The 20842-nt window shown below is 35.6% G+C and overlaps 1 protein-coding gene and 1 long non-coding RNA gene across 2 annotated transcripts; one reads left to right on the top strand and one right to left on the bottom strand.

Moving 5' to 3' along the window:
- Window positions 1–10668: 10668 nt before the first annotated feature.
- LOC117151540 lies at window positions 10669–14578 on the bottom strand. The gene is made up of 4 exons (XR_004461551.1): window positions 14212–14578; window positions 14007–14138; window positions 13846–13924; window positions 10669–13777 (listed from the first exon to the last, which is right to left on the bottom strand). It is a non-coding gene; the product is annotated as an uncharacterized LOC117151540 (long non-coding RNA).
- A 2934-nt stretch (window positions 14579–17512) lies between these two features.
- On the top strand, window positions 17513–20033 carry LOC100747473 (WD repeat-containing protein 34). The gene is made up of 9 exons (XM_012385116.3): window positions 17513–17571; window positions 17652–17736; window positions 17800–18012; window positions 18079–18313; window positions 18397–18598; window positions 18671–18870; window positions 18943–19085; window positions 19160–19362; window positions 19480–20033. Exons 1-9 carry the CDS (start codon window positions 17513–17515, stop codon window positions 19547–19549), a joined length of 1410 nt encoding a protein of 469 aa, XP_012240539.1. The 3' UTR covers window positions 19550–20033.
- The last annotated feature ends 809 nt before the right edge of the window (window positions 20034–20842 follow it).

The raw sequence follows: 20842 nt of genomic DNA, 5'->3' as shown, positions 1-20842 counted from the left end.
CCCGCCGCTATTCGTGTTTAAGCATCATCGACTATTATGAACCGCCCGGCTTACTCCTTGAAAGGCGAGATGAAAACCGCATCCTCCTGTTTCATCTAAGAAACGGTAAACTTCGAAGATCTGGCTTTTACAATTTTTACAAATTCTGTCAGATATTTAACAATGTTCACGCGCGTCCGTGGGTAATATTCAATAATTTATGCGATAATTTGGAAAACTTTTCATCCGAAAATTCACATTCCTCTCTTCGAGGTTGCTATCGATCGCCTCTCGTTCTTTTCGCAGGTACTCCGTTTTGAAATTACACCATGACGGAAGATTTAGAAATATTACGATTTTTAAAGGACGAAATTTTGATACTTGAAAGAAACATCGGCGCTAATGGCAAATGGTAAATGTCTTGATAACGTTAGCGCTTGAAAATTTGTTATCGGTAGCGCGCGTGTATCTAAACGCGTATATTGAGCATATGGTATTAAGTAACGCTTGCATAAGAACGTTCTGAATTTTGTTAAAGGACGAAAATTGCGATTTCCTTGGAGAGGGAACGTAGTTTCGTAGAAACCGTAAAATCAGCCAACAAGCGTAGTTATATAGAGCTTCGGTGGTCGAAGCGGCGCATCCCAAAACCGAAGTAACGTTCGAAACTAGTCTTTATTTGTGACTTTGTCCCTTTCTTTGAAATCGGACGAGTGATTAGCGATTACGCTCTGGAAATGGTATATCGGAGGGTGCTCAAATAACTAGGCGGCGTGTCGGTATGTTCAAACGCCAACAAGTAACAGAACCTGGAGCCAGAAGAAAATGAAGTTATTGTCCATAATCGTGGTCGCAAGACAACAATAGATTCGTTGGTGGTCAAAATGTTCTACGTATTAAATTTACATATCTTAACTTTAGCTACTTCTATGGTAATCTATAACTCATCTCGTAAATAATATTTTAGAAGGCAATATTTTAAATATTGTGATAGAAAAATAGCGATACTTATTGCCGTTATCCCTTGAATGATATTGTTGTAGTAATTACTTGAAGAAAACCCTTAAAACCTTTCTTTTGTATACCCGTAATCTGGAGATCGCTGTTACGAAGAGAATAGGATTTAGTGAAAACATTGAAAGTAAGGAGAGGTCCATATTATTGTGCCCTTGAATATAAATTTTGTTTAGGGTTACAAGGTCTAGAAACAAAAGGAGCTATAAGTAGATTTCTATTGTTGTCTCTTGTAGCCTTCAGCTAGAGGTACACACCAACATTAACTTCTTGCTAATGTCCTAGGCTATAAATATATCAACGTGCTCCCTATCATAATTCTATTGTATTGCAACACTGAAAAGGTGAGGATCAGTATCGGTGTACTCTATACCTGTACTTATACCTATACTTATTTCAATATATTTTTCCATTACAAGTTCTATTGTATTGTAACGCTGAAAAGGTGAGGATCAGTATCGGTGTACTCTATACCTGTACTTATACCTATACTTATATCAATATATTTTTCCATTACAAGTTCTATTGTATTGTAACGCTGAAAAGGTGAGGATCAGTATCGGTGTACTCTATACCTGTACTTATACCTATACTTATATCAATATATTTTTCCATTACAAGTTCTATTGTATTGTAACGCTGAAAAGGTGAGAATCAGTATCGGTGTACGCTATACCTGTACTTATACCTATATTTATTTCAATATATTTTTCCATTACAAGTTCTATTGTATTGTAACGCTGAAAAGGTGAGGATCAGTATCGGTGTACTCTATACCTGTACTTATACCTATACTTATATCAATATATTTTTCCATTACAAGTTCTATTGTATTGTAACGCTGAAAAGGTGAGGATCAGTATCGGTGTACTCTATACCTGTACTTATACCTATACTTATATCAATATATTTTTCCATTACAAGTTCTATTGTATTGTAACGCTGAAAAGGTGAGAATCAGTATCGGTGTACGCTATACCTGTACTTATACCTATACTTATTTCAATATATTTTTCCATTACAAATTCTATTGTATTGCAACACTGAAAAGGTGAGGATCTGGATCAGAGTACGCCATACCTGTACTTATACTTATACTTATTTCAATATATTTTTCTATTACAAATTCATCCACTTCCTCTATCAGTCAACCTCAACAGATATAAACGCGTTGACAGTAACAAAAAAAAAAACTTCTATACTTTTTGTGATCGTCGCTTGTCCAAATTTAATGCAAAAGCGGTTGGTATCGTTAAGGGCGTAATATATGTATCGTAATATGGTAACGATCGCGTCGAGCCAACCCACAAGAAGGTAGTCTCGTAATTAACTTAAGCCTAATAGAGCGTTTAGTAGAAGATACTTTGAGGTAGGTCCATTGTATTAGCATAAATCATGGAGGCAAATCTCGGAACCGTAGATGAGCAACAGTTTATCATAGTTCACAAATGAAGGGGTTACCACACTGTTATAAGTCGCTCGTAATTACGACAGTCGATGTTTCAAAGGATTTTCCGCCGTGACGGTCAGTCGTAAACGCGTTAAAATTTTTCTACGCGCCGGATACCTGAACTCCGTTGAATCTCTGAGCGAAAAAAAAAGAAGAAGAAAGAAAAAGAAAATACAGAGTAGCGGAGCAAAGACTATACATATTACGTATAAACGAGAACCTTGTGTCTATTTGTTTAAACGATATAGTAATACATAGAAATCGACATTGTAATTTCGAATATGGTCGATAATTTCAAATTGATAAATATGATTGAGAACATCGTAATTGTCTTTGCCAACTTTGATCGTGAGAATATAAAATTCGGATAAGGATTGAAGCAGTTACCGGTAACATGATACGATGCTGCTTAATATTCAGTATAAAAATTGAATATAGCGTTACCATTGATTGTTGGTAGAATCTGCATGCAGAAGTTAATATGCCTCGGCTACCTGTGTGGTCCTGAATATAAAAACATTACTTTACAGTAGTTTTCAAAGATTCGATACGAGATGAATGGAATGCACCGTTTATTACCTAAGATTATCGTATTTATGTTACGTTAGATTCGCATAATAGCAGTAAAGTGTGTTACGATCAATTTTAATTACTTAATCTTTTATTATATATAATTTTGTCCAGTATGAAAATTATAAAATTATGATAGACTGAAATTTACATAGATTTCAATAACATTATTAAAATATATTCTATCGATACGATCGGAATAATATATTAAGAAAATTACTCTAAACAATATCAGCATATTACTATAGAATTACATAGAATGCCCACTATCGCGCGGGTGAACCAGATCGGACCATTCGAAAGAAACAAAAGTTTATAGAAAAATATATTTTCACGTTACCGCCCCTTCGACTGTTTGTCAAATTTCCTTCCCTAAAAACAGATTTTAACCCTAAACGTAGGTAAAACGCAAAGGGAACGCTATTTGGATCCTATGGGATTTCATGGTATCTATTTCCGTAGCATATATCTATGCCCAGCTTCATCTGAGCCCATAAAACCCTCGTTTTTAGATTAAAATCGTTGCGATGGGTAACCTGGTTTCCAGGTTTTGGAGAATACTTAATAATTATACCGAAGGGCAGTCACGGTTTTTAGTAGAAGATTAAGTAGCAAGGAAGAATCGGCGATTAAAAACGTATTAAAAATTTGGGAAACGTCGACGAAGAAAAGAAGAAAAGCGAGTGACTAGGATAAAAATTCGTTATCGAACAGATTATTAGGAAATTAATTGGAATAATTTCTTGGTATATTTGTATCGATAAATAGGAATATAGGATACTCTGTTCGCATGTACACGTGCATCGATCATATTACGTATAAGCGTGACAAACCAAATTATATGGATCCTTGCAGAAGATCTCTGCCGAAGCCGAAATCGCTCTGATTAACGTCAATGACGAGATAAATGGTTAAACAGGCCAACGTGACCAACAAACGTAACACAATGGTGACGCGATACCAACGATTTTTGGCGCTTCAGTAAAACGGACCAAAGCAATTCAACGCCATAGAAATGCTAACGCGCCTTAGGAATTATCAAAGAAGCCGCTCTTGCCAATAATCTACCGTGTCAGATGGAAAAAAACGTTGGCGTATAGCCTCGCGTGCCATACAATTCATTCTTGCAAACTTTCAGAATGTTACAAATTAGTACTTAAAACGTGTACCTTTCTTCTCTTTTCTTCACCGTCTATTCCTCCTATTTTCTTTTTTCCCACAATATTTTAAGAAATCCATTTTACCTAACAACGCTTCACAATGGCAGGTCTGTTTGTGAAAATTGACAAAAGGCTTTACCTTTCCATACGAATATTATTATATCGATAGACGTTACTACGATAGTTACGTGTATCGGGATATCTTTAATTAATTCGCGACGATAACGAATTTTACGTTAAACAAGGTATTTCGGTTAGAATAGCTTAGAAGAGAAAAATATTCGTGACGGTGAAAAGTGAATAGTTAAAAGTTGCAAATTAGCATTATATCATCTTCTGGTTGGTTCGAAAATCACCGTGTTTATGCAAATTTACCGCCGAAAGGAACAAACAACTTACATTTCAAATTTCCATAATAACGTTCGAGCACGAATAACACAAATTTCCACTTCTGTTGTGTATAAACAGTTTCGTCAAAGCGATCAACGACGATTCTATTTCCCTTACCATCGGTTTATTCCATTCATTTTCCCCATAAAATCTATCAAACTAATATTCTAAGAAATATGTCGACGAATATCGACGTGTAGAACGTAAGCATTCGATCGAAACATCTTTGATATAAAACCAAAAAAAATTGTTTAATAGATTTTACGAACGAAATAAACGGGGAATTGTGATTATGACGAATAATAAGGCTTGGAGAACGAAGAAAATAAGAACGAAATAAGAAAAGAAGGGAGGAAATACGATACGATTTCCGTGGGTATGAAGGCATGAAAGCTCGCTTCGCGTATTTAAAAAGCGTGACCGTAGCTGTTGAGGTGGTGGTGGCGGCGGCAGTGGTGATGCTGATTATGGCAGACAACGATCGGAAGCAACTTAAGGGCGGGGAAACGGAATCGGGGACTAGCAGCACGCGCCAGCCACACGCCTCGAGTCTTCTTGGGCCTTTTGCCTTCATCCTCAGACACGTACACCTGGGACAGTTGGCAAGCGAGAGACAAAACCCGGGAATGTCTACTAGACAGTGTCTGCTTTTCTTCGACGAAAACCGAAAGAATCGAATTAAAAAAGCCAAGTCTTTACACAGAACCATAATATAAAGACAACAACGACGACGAAACACGGTATTTCTTATCTTTTGCCGTATTTTATAAGAACCGATCGGACTTTATTTCGCCTGTAAACAAATTTTAAATCCATCGATGGACATATAGCGTATTGATACGTAGAAATAAAGTCGACTGTTCTTTTGCTAAACTAATGGGCCTCGTGATACCCATTCTTATGCAGTAAAGTCAGTAATAACGGAAACGTCGTCACAGCGATCTTTCGAGGATACACGATTTCCTCGGATGGTAATTTGGCGGACGGTAGGTAGATTAAACCCTCGAGGCAGCGGGTGCAGCAGCCTGCTTACCGTATGCTCCCCATATGGCTCGTCCTCCCTCGAAAAAGCGACCCGCGTAGGCTCGAGCGCCTTATTCACCCTGCCCTGTTGGCCCACCTTCTCACTACCCTTTACCTGCAAATCCTCGTAATAGGTGCAACTATATTTTCACTACTAATGCTCGTGATTATGCCAAATCACGCTATCATTCGTCCGTCCACCACGTTAATTCGAAGATCAAAAGCGGTTCGATTCGATTTCGATGTATCGAGAACCTGAAAAGGATAAATAAAATAAACCTAAACGAACGTAAAAATATGTGAATAAAAAATAAGACTACAGGTATTACGTAGTAATTGAAACGCGATACGCGAGATATTCGTGCATAATATACACGATGATGTTAATGTTACGCAAGCCTAATGCATATCGAATAATACGTTACAAGCATTAGATATTACAAACTGTACGAGAGTATGTAATTTTATTAAGTATAATTTTCTACTCTTTTCGTTCGCATTGTGCATGTGCCAGTTCGCACGCTGTTCGATCATAAGTCATATTTATCCGAAAATTATAAAGTCGGACAGAATTTATAAGGACGACCCAATTTACGATAAAGGTTCAGATCACTCTGGATAAATGCGAGTTAAGTAGGTAAAGCCGACGGACGCGTTACACCGATCACTGATCAACCTGATCGCACCACCATCACTAACAGTATATGCCTCCTCCGGATGTGGGCGGCGCTGTTTTTGGATAGTCTCGTCAGACGTTATCGTGAATTACTCGTTAATTCGTGAGAACTGCTTAAATTTCCGTTCTTACCTTATATCGATTTAGTATTATAATTTATATACCGGAAACAAATATCCGTAAGACTTTGAACAAGTGCGCTGCGCGGTATGGATCTTTCGATCGAACAAAAGTTCTTTTTAAACGTTCGTCAAATTTATTAGAACGAATTTAGATGAAAAATGTATCGGGCAAATGTATCTGGTGTTTATCATATCGACTCGTAATTTGATTCGTTCAATATTCGGTAACCTGTAACAGATCGAACAAAAACCGGTGTAATTTCCGATTAAAACCAACCTGCCGCCAATTCATTATACGTTTCGTTTCCAACACGTTTTTTTCCTACACGACAAATAACTCGAGATGCGAATCAGTGAAAAAATGCTAGACGAGAAACCGGGAACTGTCGTTGGAAGTTTTTGTTCGAAAAATAAATACCTGCTGATCCAATCTCTCGATAATACATGCGCGTTAAAATAGGTGCGAAGAGCATTTCTGAGACAACACTGCGAAGATCGGCAAACGATTACAAGCTTCTACCTTTCCTTTTTCTTCTACCGCACTACGCGCGTTCTTTTTTCTTCCATTTTTTCTACTTTTATCTCTGTTTTTCTCGTGGGAATAGGTACGATCAGATTGTCAACGGCATCAGAACCGAATCTTGAAAAAAAGAGGAAAAAAGGTTTAAGGAAATTTAGTGGCACCTACCTCTTCTAGTGAGATATTCCAGTTAGCTGAAACATACCGAGGCAAAATTCACGGCTTTCCTCCGGGAATGCATAGTCAATGAGAGGATGACGGTTCGCGATAAGATTTACCAAGCTTCGCCTTAGTTGTACTTTTGCTCCTTCTTCATTAGTAAGTTTCTGCTTTATTCACGGAAAGCATAGCCTCGAAAGCTCTTAGCGATCGTTATCGTCTTCGTACGAAGTTCCACGCGATTCTAATAGGGCGATTTATTTGTAACACCATTTCGAACGATCTTTCTCACTGATTAATTTCTGGAGACGATAACGATTTCCACTAATTTTTAACGATGTCTTATCTGTATCTAGAACCACTTTTTGAACCATTAAGAATTTCTGGCTCCGTTATTTTTTTGTTAAATTGTTTGTAAATAATTGTAATAAATTCATAAGATAAAAATTGTCGTAAAATATAATTGAACGCGATTGAACGAAAAAGTGGAAAAATCGTAAATGTGGAAAGTGGTAAATATCGAACGTATTTTATCAACAGTCGTGTTCCAGTTGCTATTACCATGGTGCTTTAAAATTAACGCACAACCTGCCACTGATTCCAATGTTCCAACAGCGCTTACAGGTGTCAACATTCTCGATGAGACATCTGACACCAATGTCATGGTTCTTCATATTCTAAATAGACCGGGTGGTCCTCTCACCTCCTTTGATCCTATCTTCGGACCATCTCGGACCGACAAGCTTACCGCTACTTACTAAAACGACACACGGACGAGGAGCGGATGACTGCGGTGAAATCGTCTGCGTGTAACACGAAAGAATTACACGCCTCGCAAGCGTCCCGCAAGTATCTGATACCAGTTATGCGCTTTTTATCGAAGGAAAAGAAAAGAAAAAAGGAAAAGAAAAGTGAAATCATAGGAGAGAAAAAAGAAAAAAAATAGTCTCCCTTTCGCAACTTCTTTTTCCTATAAAATGAAAGAAAAGTACAGAACTGAAAGTTGTTTCCTGAATTTTGTCTACATCGAAAGCGTTTACTTGTTGCACCTGAAAGCCAACGTTGGCGGACAAGAGGCGTATAACGAAGTAAAACGGGACGCTTAATTGTACGCGATCGTCGTTCATTCTGCTTTTCGAATTATTCTACCGGTTACCAGAATGTTTTTACAGCCTTTTACGTTCTCATCGCTGGTACAGCTATAACCGTTTCGAGGGTCGTATTGTAAAGTCATGCCGCTCTCGAGCGGTCACGTGCGCATTGAGCCATCAAGACAAATATATTGAGGAAGAGGCGGTACGCTTATTACAGACGAACGACTCTTTCTCGGCCACAAATCAAATAACATTTTCGTGTTGGTAACAACAGAGACGTAACGTTTATTCGACGATCTTACTTACATTTATGATTTCTAAAATAAATGCGCGTTTCGAAGATATTGAAAGGGAGCGGAAGAATTCTGTGAAAGATTCGATACAATTCGACGCTAGCCGATAGACAGAAACGCGATCGATAATTGTTCACGCACATAATCGGCGTTCGATCGTTATTATCGCCGAGAGAAACGAATCGGAGTTGTAGTAAAAATAAAACGTCGGTTTAGGCAATCAGACTACCTACTTTTATACGATGCCTCTGGAAGGATGAACGAATGATATGGACGGTGAAGAAGGGATAAGCCAGAAGAGAAAATTATCCCGTCAGAGTAGAAGGTGAAACGTGTCTCGCACTTACGTCCGCCCACGCTTGCAACTCGTTACGACTCTAAAGGAATTCACAATACACGTTTCGTGACCCTGTCAGCGTTTTACCACCTTTAGTATCTTTACATTGTAATCTGATGATAGCAGACCAGGCCGTAATGTTAACTGGATTGGACTTTAACAAGATACGGTTCCCTCTTATTGCGTACGGAAATTGTATAAAACAAGAAAAAGGTTGGTAATAGTAACTAACTGCGTATATTTTGGCTGTCAGTTAAAGTATTAAAGATTAAGTCATTCGTAATTCAAAAGCTTGCTCGAGTGAACTTAGTTATGCGGATTTTTTACTGAATTAATATTTTACAAAACTAAACTCGTCGTAAAAATTCTCAAAATAAAAATTATTTAGTTGAGCTTATCAGTTGTAAACTTAAATTATTATATATATACATATATATATATTTTTTTTTGTTATAGTAAAGTTTATTTCAATCTATAGGAATTAATTGGTATTCTACTAAAATATGATTTATCGTTTCTATTTGTACTATTAATCGATTTAAAGGCGGAGGAAGGAAACGATTACGGCGAATTTATACCACCGATTCTCCGCCTCTCGACGCATCTTCGGTCGCTTAATCTAATAAAGCAATTAATAACTAATAACTTAATACCGCTCGTCTTCGATAAAGTCCATAATTACATACTCTTTAATTACGTGTATCCTGTGTCCGATCGATTCGGCGTTATTTGATTATCGTTTCGAGAGCATGCACGAATTAACGAAGAGGCGGAACTGTTTGTTTTCGGAAGACTGATTAACCTTGAGCATGAGTAAATTTATAACTCCGAAATTCTTGATCGGCGTTTGATCAGCCGTTTAGACGTCCATATACGTATCTGTCATAGCCTGTGCAGCAAAAGTATACAAATGAATAAATTGCAAATCGCTAAAATAGAAGAACACGTATAGTCATTAAAATAAAAATAAATCCAATTCCTTTTACCAAGAGAAAAACTCTTACCTTGCTACTTCGAATTCATTTTATCGTTAAATACCGGGAAAGAAAATAAAGAAATCGGAAGATCGACAGAATCTTCCGTATCTTCTCGACGATGCGAATTGACAACTTAAGAATAAAGACGAAGAGGAAGAGAAAAGTTCGAATCTGTGATCCATGAATACGTGTGCCCGAAATGCAACCATAGCCATGTTGATGCGGATTCTCTTGAAAGAATCGTTCGATATAAAAATCTTCTGAAACGTGAACGCGCCGGTTCAACGTGACTCGAAGCACAACACTCGAGCACCAGGACGAGTTCGATCGATTCTCCTTCGAATTTCTAGCCGTACCCTATATATTTAGCATATCCCCCATAACTGACAGCATGTTATTTCACCAACAAATAATACGCAAGAACCATTGTGTATCCGGCGAAGAGCACTTGAGATTGGAGGGCACCCTTAAACGCTTTTAAATACACGCGGAATGGGTAGAAAGGGTGTTGGAGGGCGTCCAAGAGAGAGCCGAGGACAGAGGGTGAACATGGCCACGTAGAAACGTGCGGTCCCGCTACCTGCTAAATTACTACGAACAACTACAGCCGACAAGGAACGAGAAAGAATACTTTCCTCTCGGGACTCCAATTATCGCGCATCGAAAGGTCTTGCTGATGACGAGAACACAACAGATCTAAAGACGTACACGGTATTCGTCGTTTCTTGAACATTGCGATCGTTGCATAAGCGGTTTCCTGTATTTAAAATGCAACAAGTAAAAGTATCTGGACAAGCGATGTATCTACGAGTAATGAAAATAACTATGAAAGTGAGAGAGAGAGAGAGAGTGAACGTTGATAGAAAAATATTTATAATTTGACGCGATCTAAAATTATATCGTAATATTTAGTAAGTTGGACAGGAATTCTGTTATAACGTTATAATCGTACAATTTTATGATTATTATTTGAAATTTCTATGCTTTTCCGAATAAACAACTGTAATTTTATTGCAATTATAATTTTATTTAACGTTGCGAGTAAGCAGGTTGTAGAGAGCAAGTAGTTAAATACAACGATATGTCGTTAATCGAAGTTCGTAAATAAAACAGGATATACATTGAATTTACGTTATTTGGAATGAAAACGCTCGCATTGTATCACGAATTTTTGCTTGGAATCAGAACCAACGATCTCATCCCATCGTTCAAACTTTGCTCGGCTTTACCTTCCTTCCCTTTCTTCTCTTTTCCCTTTTGTATCTTCCACCAAGATTCTTCGTTTCCTTCTCCTACCTTCCTACGTCGTCCGTTCTCCTATTCTATCAAAACGGTTCCCACGACTTTCGACTGAAACCGAACTACCAACACTTTTGCTTTTTTATCTTTTACCGTATCATATACTACGATCGAATTTAAGTTATATAAATTAAGTTAAATTAAATTAAGTCAAGTTATATAAATATTCCAATTATATTCTAATTAGTTAACGTTAAACGGAGCATGGAAGGAATAATCGAATTGGAAAAAGAAAGGAATTCTTCCGTTTTACAAAGATTTCGCTCGAGTCTCTGATCTGTTAAACGTTAACTGTCTGATACTAAATATGTTAAAAGATGATGAAGCTGCGTGGATGGCGTCAGATTATGACATTCTAGTATATAAAAGTAAACGTCACATTGAAGCATATCATCCGTATGAATAGGATTGGTATTAGTCGCCATTTAGTAGATATTAGTCGGTAGGATAGACAAGGATAATATGTTTTAATTCAAACGCACCATGGCCGTCGTGGCTCGTTATTCACGCATATATTTCACAAGATTAGGATTCATCAAAACTCTCCTAACTAGCCGGTATCCACGGTCTATCGTGATTTAAGCTTTTGTGCAACTTTCGTCTCGTCGCGACGACTGTGCATCAATTTGTTCAAAAGGAGATAAATAGGTAGAAGGAGAAAAAGATAGTAGGCACATTTTCCTGGATTTATTCAACTAAATGTATATAAGCCGATTATATTCTTCCCATCGTATTGAATGGAAGGCCAAATTAGAAACTTCAGATAAATTCACGATGCTTCTACGAATGTGTCTACTAATAACTTTGCTTCATTAAGATTTATGATATCATTACTCTGCTATATCTATTCAAGCAGACTTTGGAAAATAAAAGATAATATGAAAAATAAAAGTAAACGAAGCATTTATTTCAAAAATATTTCAAGTACGAAATAACCAAAGAGAAAATGCATTGTTTTAATGCGTTTTTTCGTCCTTGATACGATGATAGATCACGTGGACATGAGAATGAATTCGACAAATTATATTGGCTGAACTGAAGCGAGGCAAAAGAAAAACGGAAGGAGCGATTAACTTTCCCAAAGTTAAAGTTTGAAACTACCATGCACCAAAGGACCTACGTCGAAGTTGAGAAAATTCTGGTTAATTGGCGCCAGAGGGGAAAAATTGATTTCCAGAAGCCTCGAACGACCCACGTAGAAAATAGCTTCGAAATCATGGTGGCCCGAACCATTCCAGTGATTCGTATTACGACAGGCAAAAACGATTTGTACCATCGTTTCGTTGAAGAATTTCTCGAAACGTAAACGACAAACAGCAGAAATTGAAAAAATTTCAGAAATCACCATCGCGCAACTGTCTCGCAAGATGTTAAAGAACAAGGTGTCTTACGATTCTCGCTGAAAGTTAAGATTTCGTGCATTTCCTTTCTAAAACTATCATTAACAATTTCATAGATTCTTAATAGCCGTACATTCGATACGCTACTATCGGTAAATAGCAGAACATCAAAGAGGAGGAAGCTAAAAAAAAAAAGAAAAAGATGAAACAATCGTGCTTTCTTTTTGAAAACAATCCGCGCATTGAAATAAGCGATACAATGGGCCGTCTGCCGAGGCTAAAGAGTCCTCGTAAAACAACAGTTGATCCAAACCAGAGGAAAAGATTATGGAAGAAGAAAGAAATAAAGAAGAAGAAGAGAATGGTTAGAACGTAACAATATGGCACCCTCCTGTGTGATCGAGTGGCTCTCTGATTGAGAGTAAAATTTCATTTTCCTCCTACTGTTAGGTTGCTGCCACTACACCAACTCTGTCAATTTTCGCTCATCGGTAACCTTAATCTCCGATACTTTGTTTTAATAACGACCAATTAATATTAAATAACATCTTGAAAGTGAAAAATGTGCACGTGTCTTGAAATTACGTATAGGTGTAATTAAAATATACGTAAAGATTTGAAAGCAAGGGATACCTGTAGAAAATACACACGTTAGAAGATTTCCGTGTAAATATAAAGGAAATTAAACGAATCTAATTCTTTGACTAACATAAAGAAATTTAACTAGGAACACGATTGTTCTTTTCGCAATTGAAGCACGACACGATTATCGTATTACGATAGGTTGAAATTTTTATGCGGAAACAGATTATCGTGAAAAATTCACGCAAAATAAATTCGAAATTCAGCGTTAAAATCTACCGCCAGTATCCACGTGAGATGTATACATACATTCAACATAAATTACATGGTACGCATTGACGACCTGGCGCCCCACATTCTGATGCTTGCCAAATTTCAACGTTCAACGAACAGTTCGCCAATTCCCAATGATTATCCACTTAAATCCTGAAGTCGCGAGTAATTATGTGAGGGTGCGAGGGTCAATTTGATAATTGCGTTATTCCGTTGCAAATAATTACCACCTTTCTCAAATGCAAATCTTACGTGGCCAGTTTCTACGTTCTTCTTCTCTTAATTGTCTAAAACAAGGCTCATTATTCTTTTCGATAGCAATGTTTGGAAGAGCTATTAATTTGCATTATAAAGGTGTAAATTTCTTCTCCTTTTGTCTCTTCCATGATTTATGCGTTTCTATTTAACCTTAAAACGACTTGGATCGTAAAGATCTATGTTTATCTGTGTTTAATAGATACTAAGTATACGCTATTTTTCCTTCGTACTTTAATTTGATTTGTTCCATCCACGTTGCATCTAAAAGATAAATATCTAAAGGCTAAACTATATAATAGAAAAATAATATACAGGAAAACGATATTAACCTATCTGTCTGTGAAATAAGCGTTTTCGTATCTCAGATAACTTTCAGGATCTGTTTCTTCTACAAAGATTTCATATCCTCTTGAAATATAGATGAAATTTCCCAGGCTGTGTGATATTTATTTTAAATTATTTTATAGTACATATATTAATATATACGTACATAGAAAGAATGAAGAAGCATGTAAAAGCAACTGCGTTCGACTGAGGTTAAAGAGGGGAGAAGCACGCGTCTGCCACGCTCCCAGTGTACACACCTGGGACCAGTTGGCCAGCGAGAGAAATCTTTTTCACCCTAAATACAAACAATATCTAATTATTAACAAATTACGATCACGAAATTGGAAATATTTCAGAAATCTACAAACCAAATCTTTATATGTCGATTAGAAATTTCTTGTTATAAACAAACATGCTTTGATCCATCCATCGATATGTTCGTACTCTGTTGTATTCAGCAAGTTTACGCTCTTATCCAAAGTATTACATTCACGGACAATACATTTCGTTGGCACTGATATCGATCTCATTTGTCAAGAACGAAGTTCAGGCTATTTATCACGAAGTCAACCATAGAAGTTAGAAACATGGAATCGCCAAGATGATCCAATACTTCATTTTCCTAGTTTTGTGTGTAACAAGGCTCGAAGGAACTCGTACGAATTCATACGACGGAGGAAGTAAAATTATTCGAGCGAATGTCCTTTGAGTTTCGGTGGAAGAGCACCCGTTCGAAGTTCCTTCCTCCACGGGTTTCAAAGATATCGTGCTTAAAAATATATACTTATTATGTGGTGTAACGTAACGTTTCACGGATAGATCGTGTATTATTGAAAAAGTAAATTGTGAAAGACGAGTAGGAAATAAGGTGTATACTTATTTAACGATATAGAATTTCACGGAACATTAGAGAATGCCGAAAACACAGGGCAATGCATAAGCTTAACCATCAAAAAGAAAATCGGCAAACCGCTAATTGCACCGCAAGGTAAATAAAACGAAAACGCCGACAGGAAACTGAAAATAGGCGGAAAACCCGAAGTGGCATTAAAGTCGCATTAAACACATCGGTCGTAACTTCCGGTACATTTCCGAAAATACCGATTTATTCGAAATTAATATATAGGATGTTTTACTTTTGTCCTGCCAAACGATGTTAGCATATTGTACAATTAAAAATAAGAAAAAGATGTTACATAAAATGAAATAAAAATAATTAATGGAAATTCTTAATTTATCTGTATTTTAATACAAAAACAACGAAATTTCTAATTTCCTCGGTGATTTTATGATTACAAGATAAAACATATAAATTAACGAAGAATATAGTTTTGCATAGTTTTGATGGAGGTAGTAACGAAGCTCCCTTGAGTAAACAACTATATTAAAAAAGGAAATAAAAGTGAGCAGCAGGCTGGTGCCGGTTTTGGCGCTCTCTAAAACGCCTGAACCGATGATCATATTCCAGATAACCTGGTTAACCCCTCTAGCCCGTTATTATAATATTTGCCAAGCCAAAACATAGTAATTGCTTATTTGCTCGAGCCCAATTACCACAGCCTCCATATACATCCATGAATTTTTCGTACTACGTGACGAGCAAGATATCTATAGAGCTCGTCTTTATTATTCATTTTAGATGTCTACATCACACTATCGTAATATCCGTATGCTTGCGTGTGTCTTCTTTCTAAAATCTTTAAATATCTGTATTTCTACTTTTGAGTTACTTCCCGTTGATAACCTTATCGTAATCATAAATTATAATTTTTTATGAACGAATAAAAGATTATATCGTATAAGTTTCAATAATCTATAAACGTAAACACATGTATCTCTATATTTACATCGTTCTAAATTTAATTTTGTTAAGCGCGTAATCTTCAATGTACTCACTTAAAGATGATAAATGTATCAACGCATTATAGAAATAGATAAAATAACGTAAAGATTATGGAATCGAATGAACAAATAGTAGTAGTTTTATCTATATTTCATTGCTAACACAATGAGAACCGTAACGATTAACTATTACTAATAATATAATGTTATTTCTCATATAAATAATTTACTTTATCTTATTTTATTACACGATAAAATTGAATTCGTAGTTTCAAATACGTACTTTACTAGCCGCGCTCGTGTCGCTACCAACATCGCGTACTCCTACCTTATTGACTGTCAACGTTATAGCAGTTCTGTTTTAGCCGTCGCTTCATATCGAAAATACGTTCCCTGTTAATTGATCGCGCCTGATCAAATTCACGGAATACATCAACCAATTGATCGAACTCGAGTATGATCAAATATCGTATCAAGTATGGATCTCTTCGTCTAATACAACATATATATCTGTCCCTGTTGTTCAGTATCGTTATCCTTGCCGCACAGTAGCGTTCTCGTTGTGCAGCACGGTACATATATCTGTCTTTGTCGTACACAAATGCGCTCCTTGTCTATGACTAAATCATCAATTGCTACCATCAATTGAAGACAGAAGAACATCAACTTGCAGTATGTGAAAATAGATGGTAACACATAGCTTACGTTTGAACAAGGAGGTAAATGTTCTTGTGTAAGGAGCGCAATATCGTGCGACAAGGACGGAGATACAAGCGGCGCTAGACAGAGAGGACGACACTGTGCGACAAGGACAGACATACGAGCGGTACTAGACAGAAAGGGCGATAACGTGTGAACTACTTCATATAAATCTATGCTATTCTAAATCGCGGCGACAGACTGTCGCGCGATTACCATTTTTGATGGTGCTACCACAAGCCGCTTTTATGCACGAAGCTTCGAAGTATTTATTGCAGATAAAACCGGTATGTTCAATAAAAAAGACTCCTAGTATGGCTTTGTTCGTTTCAAATATGCAAAGGAACCATACGCGATGAATAATACATTTTTATCCTACAGTTCTTTGACTAACATATTGTTGCAGTACGGGAGGACGTTCATGCAAATTTTTATTCGACTGTCTCGAAGTGCAACTTAATGCAATTGCAAAGAACCAGAATAAGCGCAGACCTTTAGAAGAAATGCGTATTTACCTGTTGAGGTATTTTTACAGATTGATACTAGAGAAAGGTTCTGAACGAACCATGAGCGACATTCGAGTGTCCGACTATAACGATCCGCAATAAAATAATAATACGCTTAGTTTAAGGAAAGAAGGAAAGATGTGCTTTGTCATAGGTTTTAAAAAGATATCTTTAAATTACGGTAATCTATCTATACATTGAATCTTTATATGTTGCATTTAGAAATTATTATGGTATTGCAGTTGATTCACGTAGAGAACCAAAACAGTCGTGATTGTTGATCGCATGTATCTAAAATCACATGTATATGTATAAAATGTTACATACATACATACAATGTTACAAGCTGGTTAGTAATATTTTAATTGTTCCTTAGACGGCAATTTTAATTTGCTTCTTTACCGCCTATGCATCAATTTTTATTTGTAATAGTTGCATTCAGATGGCGCTATGATATCCATCAGCTGATTCACATTTGTAAATTCACACGTATGCTCTCTACTGAATGTTTTTATTTTCTCTTGGATCTTATAAAATACTTAGTAATTTAATAAACAACTTCATACACTATTTAAAATACTAACTTTGCAACAACATAATATTTCTAACAATATACATAATAATGTTCACTAATCGTTCACTGGAAGCAGTGAGTTTCAACTCACAATTATCTACTACGAAGTACGTGCCTAAAATTTCGTATTCTTTCATTTATATGATCAAAATTTTTTTATTCGTTTTAATTGTTTAATATTTGGCAGATCGCATCAATCTACGAACGTTCAAACAACAGAAATTGTTTATAATCAGAATCCCGTGCAAACCGTCGAAACAAGAACTGTCGAGGTATTTGTAAACATATCTTAAAAATATGGCTAAATTTGATTTTAATATTTTTGCATTGTTTAGACTCAAACTATAACCGAAGAGAAGAAGAAGCCAGAAGTGAACTATGAAAGACTGGCCCAATTTTTAAATAGAGTTACGCCTTGTATATTGGAAGCATTAGATGAATCTTATGGAACCAATGCATTTGAAGATTATGAACCAAAAATTGATGAAGATTTACTGACAAGCACACAGCTTCTGCAAAAAATTCATAGCACTGAATCTGATTCTCAGGCATTTGTTGTCTTTTATAATTATTAATTTCTTTCATTCCCTTGTGTTATTTAATAATATTTTTAGATGAAAGTAAGTGATATGAGTTGGAGTATTGGAGGAGGAACATTGGCAGTTTCTTTTGGTATTCCTTACCATGAAACATGGTGTGACCATCTATCTAAAATGCAATTGTACAATCAAACAAAGGAGGGTAGTTTCACAGATAATCCAAATAAAATATTGGAAACAAATGCCTGTATAACAACGTTGGCTTATCATCCAACTGAACCATCCATTATAGCTGCTGGTTTATTCAATGGTAGTTTACTTAATTGTAAAATTTCTAGAAAAAACATGTTATTTATAAGCTAAGAACTAATTGTAAATATTATTTATACCAAGGTGATGTTCTTGTATGGAACTTAAGAGACAATGTATCAGTGGCACCAACAACAATTTGTACCCATGGGGATTGTGTGTCTCAAGTGTACTGGAAAGCAAGAACTATAAATGATGTGTCCTTGCTTGTGAGCTCCAGCAAAGATGGATATATTTTCATCCACAAGATGATGGCCAATTTTACAGTTGCCCGTGAATATAAACGGTAATTATTTTAATACTATCAACAAATTTTTACAAACATTTATTTATAATCACATATGTTGTATGTTTTTAGACTGAAATTAACCAAAGAATATAATCCAATAGAAAACTCAAGGCCACGTAGCGCAGGTGGCACACGTGAACGCGCTATGGAATCCGGATTATGTATTACTGCCTTCGATTTTTCGTCCAGAGATCCCATATTTTTTATCGTGGGTACCTTATGCGGTGGAATATACAAATGTAGCTTAGATCGTGTTGCTCCTATCGAAGGTATGGATTTTTCTAATAAATTCTTAAACTTTATTTTATTCTATGAAAGTAATAATCAATTTTTAATTTTAGATGATGAAACTCTAATGGATCCTGTGGTAGACGAGTATGAAAGGCACGAAGGTAGTATTACGTGCATTAAATGTTCCCCGATACGTAATCTTTTCGTCACCGCTGGCACTGACAAAGAAATTCGTATATATCACTTTGAAGAGGTAATAATTTTATCGTTAGAATTTATTTTTGTACTTTGAACGCCATAACAGATTAAAACCTTTATATAATCTAGCATACGAACTTGAGGTCGATTTCTTGTGAAAATACAATCGTGGGTTTAGCATGGATGCTCGGGAATCAAGACATATTCGCAACTTATGGTGCTGGCTCGGAGATTAGACTGTATAACGTCACTGGTGGAAAATCTGTGACAAATATAAATTTTGAGACCACTGATAGGCAAAACACTAGCTGCTTACGTGTAAATTTAAGAAAGTAAGCATTCGTAGTACATATACATATGTATGTGTAAATTTGAAGTATGCATCGATAATATATGATTTGTAATAATATGTAATTTGCATTATATTGTTTGTAATACTTGTTTTATAGAAATATGGTAGCCATTGGTGACTCACAAGGAACTATAGAAATTTGGAAAATCCCAAGGCAATTATTGTAAACATATTAAATAATATGCATTATAAAATTGCTTTTTTATGTATTCATTGTATTATCAATGTTATTATCTTGTAATCCATATAAAAACATGTATATATTTATTGTGTAACAGCATATATTACTTTTATAATAAAAGGCAGTCACGCACGCACACGTTTTCAATATACACTGTTCTATTTTCGACTTCCTCTTCCTAATAAATATAATAACATGCAACAAAATTAGGCACGATATTAATAGCATATGATTACTACATCAGATATTCTATGATTTAAATAGCTTAACATGTATTTTAAACTAGACTTCGTTGAGTAAAAATAACTTGACAAATTTATTGCGAAAATGTATGAAAGAAGCAATAATGCCACGCGTCCGATTATGAGTTAATATTTAAGACGGCAGCAATTCAAAACACAACGAAACTAAAATATTTTAATTTGCAGATTTAATCATAAAGTGTATCAAATATAATGCAGTTTTTTAAATTCTCGTATAAATTTACTCTTTTTCTATTTATGCTATAATAACATTTTTCGATAATTTATGGGGAAATAAACAATTCTCTGAATTGTTTACGATTGTAAATTGGAGTAAATAAATGAATACTTCCACATTATATAAACATATATTTATTAATACTATATAACAACCAAATAAATACTTGAATTCGCTCGACAATTTATTTCATAATTATTTACGTTTCTTTTAAGTTCCGTTACCTTTTATCTTGCTGATTCATCCAAATATCTGATGTCACAACTACCTGGTACCATGAACTTTCAAAACCTGCCTAACTCAACACGACTAAGTACAAACTGTGCGTAATCGTGTAAATCTTCTTATTTGTATCTTTCATATGGAAAAATAAAAGACATGAATCATTTTGGTACGTAAGTTCAAAGTATGTATACACAATCAGATTTAAAAATATCTGACATAGGAGAAAGAGTATGCTATAATAAAAAAATTAAGTAAAGAAAATAAAAAATAATCACGTTTCACTACAAAGAAAGAAACATCAATTCGGCTAAATAAATACAAACAAATATAATTCTTCTTGCCTGTATCTTCAATGGGCTATCTTGTTTCATTGAAATTCTTGTCATTTTGTAGCTTCATAGTAGTGAGGAATTAGATAAATAGAAAGAATGTCACACAGAGAAGTAGAACAAACTTGATTTGTATCTGAAAATTATATCGGAATCAAATTTCTTATTTTTAAGACGTCTTGTTTATAAAATTTTATTTTACATATGTACAACAAATTTAAATTATGAAATCTCTATTAAGTGCT

Source organism: Bombus impatiens, unplaced genomic scaffold (assembly GCF_000188095.3).
Source record: "Bombus impatiens unplaced genomic scaffold, BIMP_2.2 scf_0020, whole genome shotgun sequence".
Taxonomy (NCBI): Eukaryota; Metazoa; Arthropoda; class Insecta; order Hymenoptera; family Apidae; genus Bombus; species Bombus impatiens.
This window is presented reverse-complemented; position numbering and strand designations above follow the sequence as displayed.

Bases quoted from the DNA above. Each gene is read 5' to 3' on its own strand.
- LOC100747473 (XM_012385116.3), top strand. From the start codon at position 17,513: ATGTTCACTAATCGTTCACTGGAAGCAGTGAGTTTCAACTCACAATTA. The intron at 18,871-18,942 runs GTATGGATTTTT...TTTTAATTTTAG, and splicing joins TCGTGTTGCTCCTATCGAAG to ATGATGAAACTCTAATGGAT. The intron at 19,086-19,159 runs GTAATAATTTTA...TATATAATCTAG, and splicing joins GTATATATCACTTTGAAGAG to CATACGAACTTGAGGTCGAT.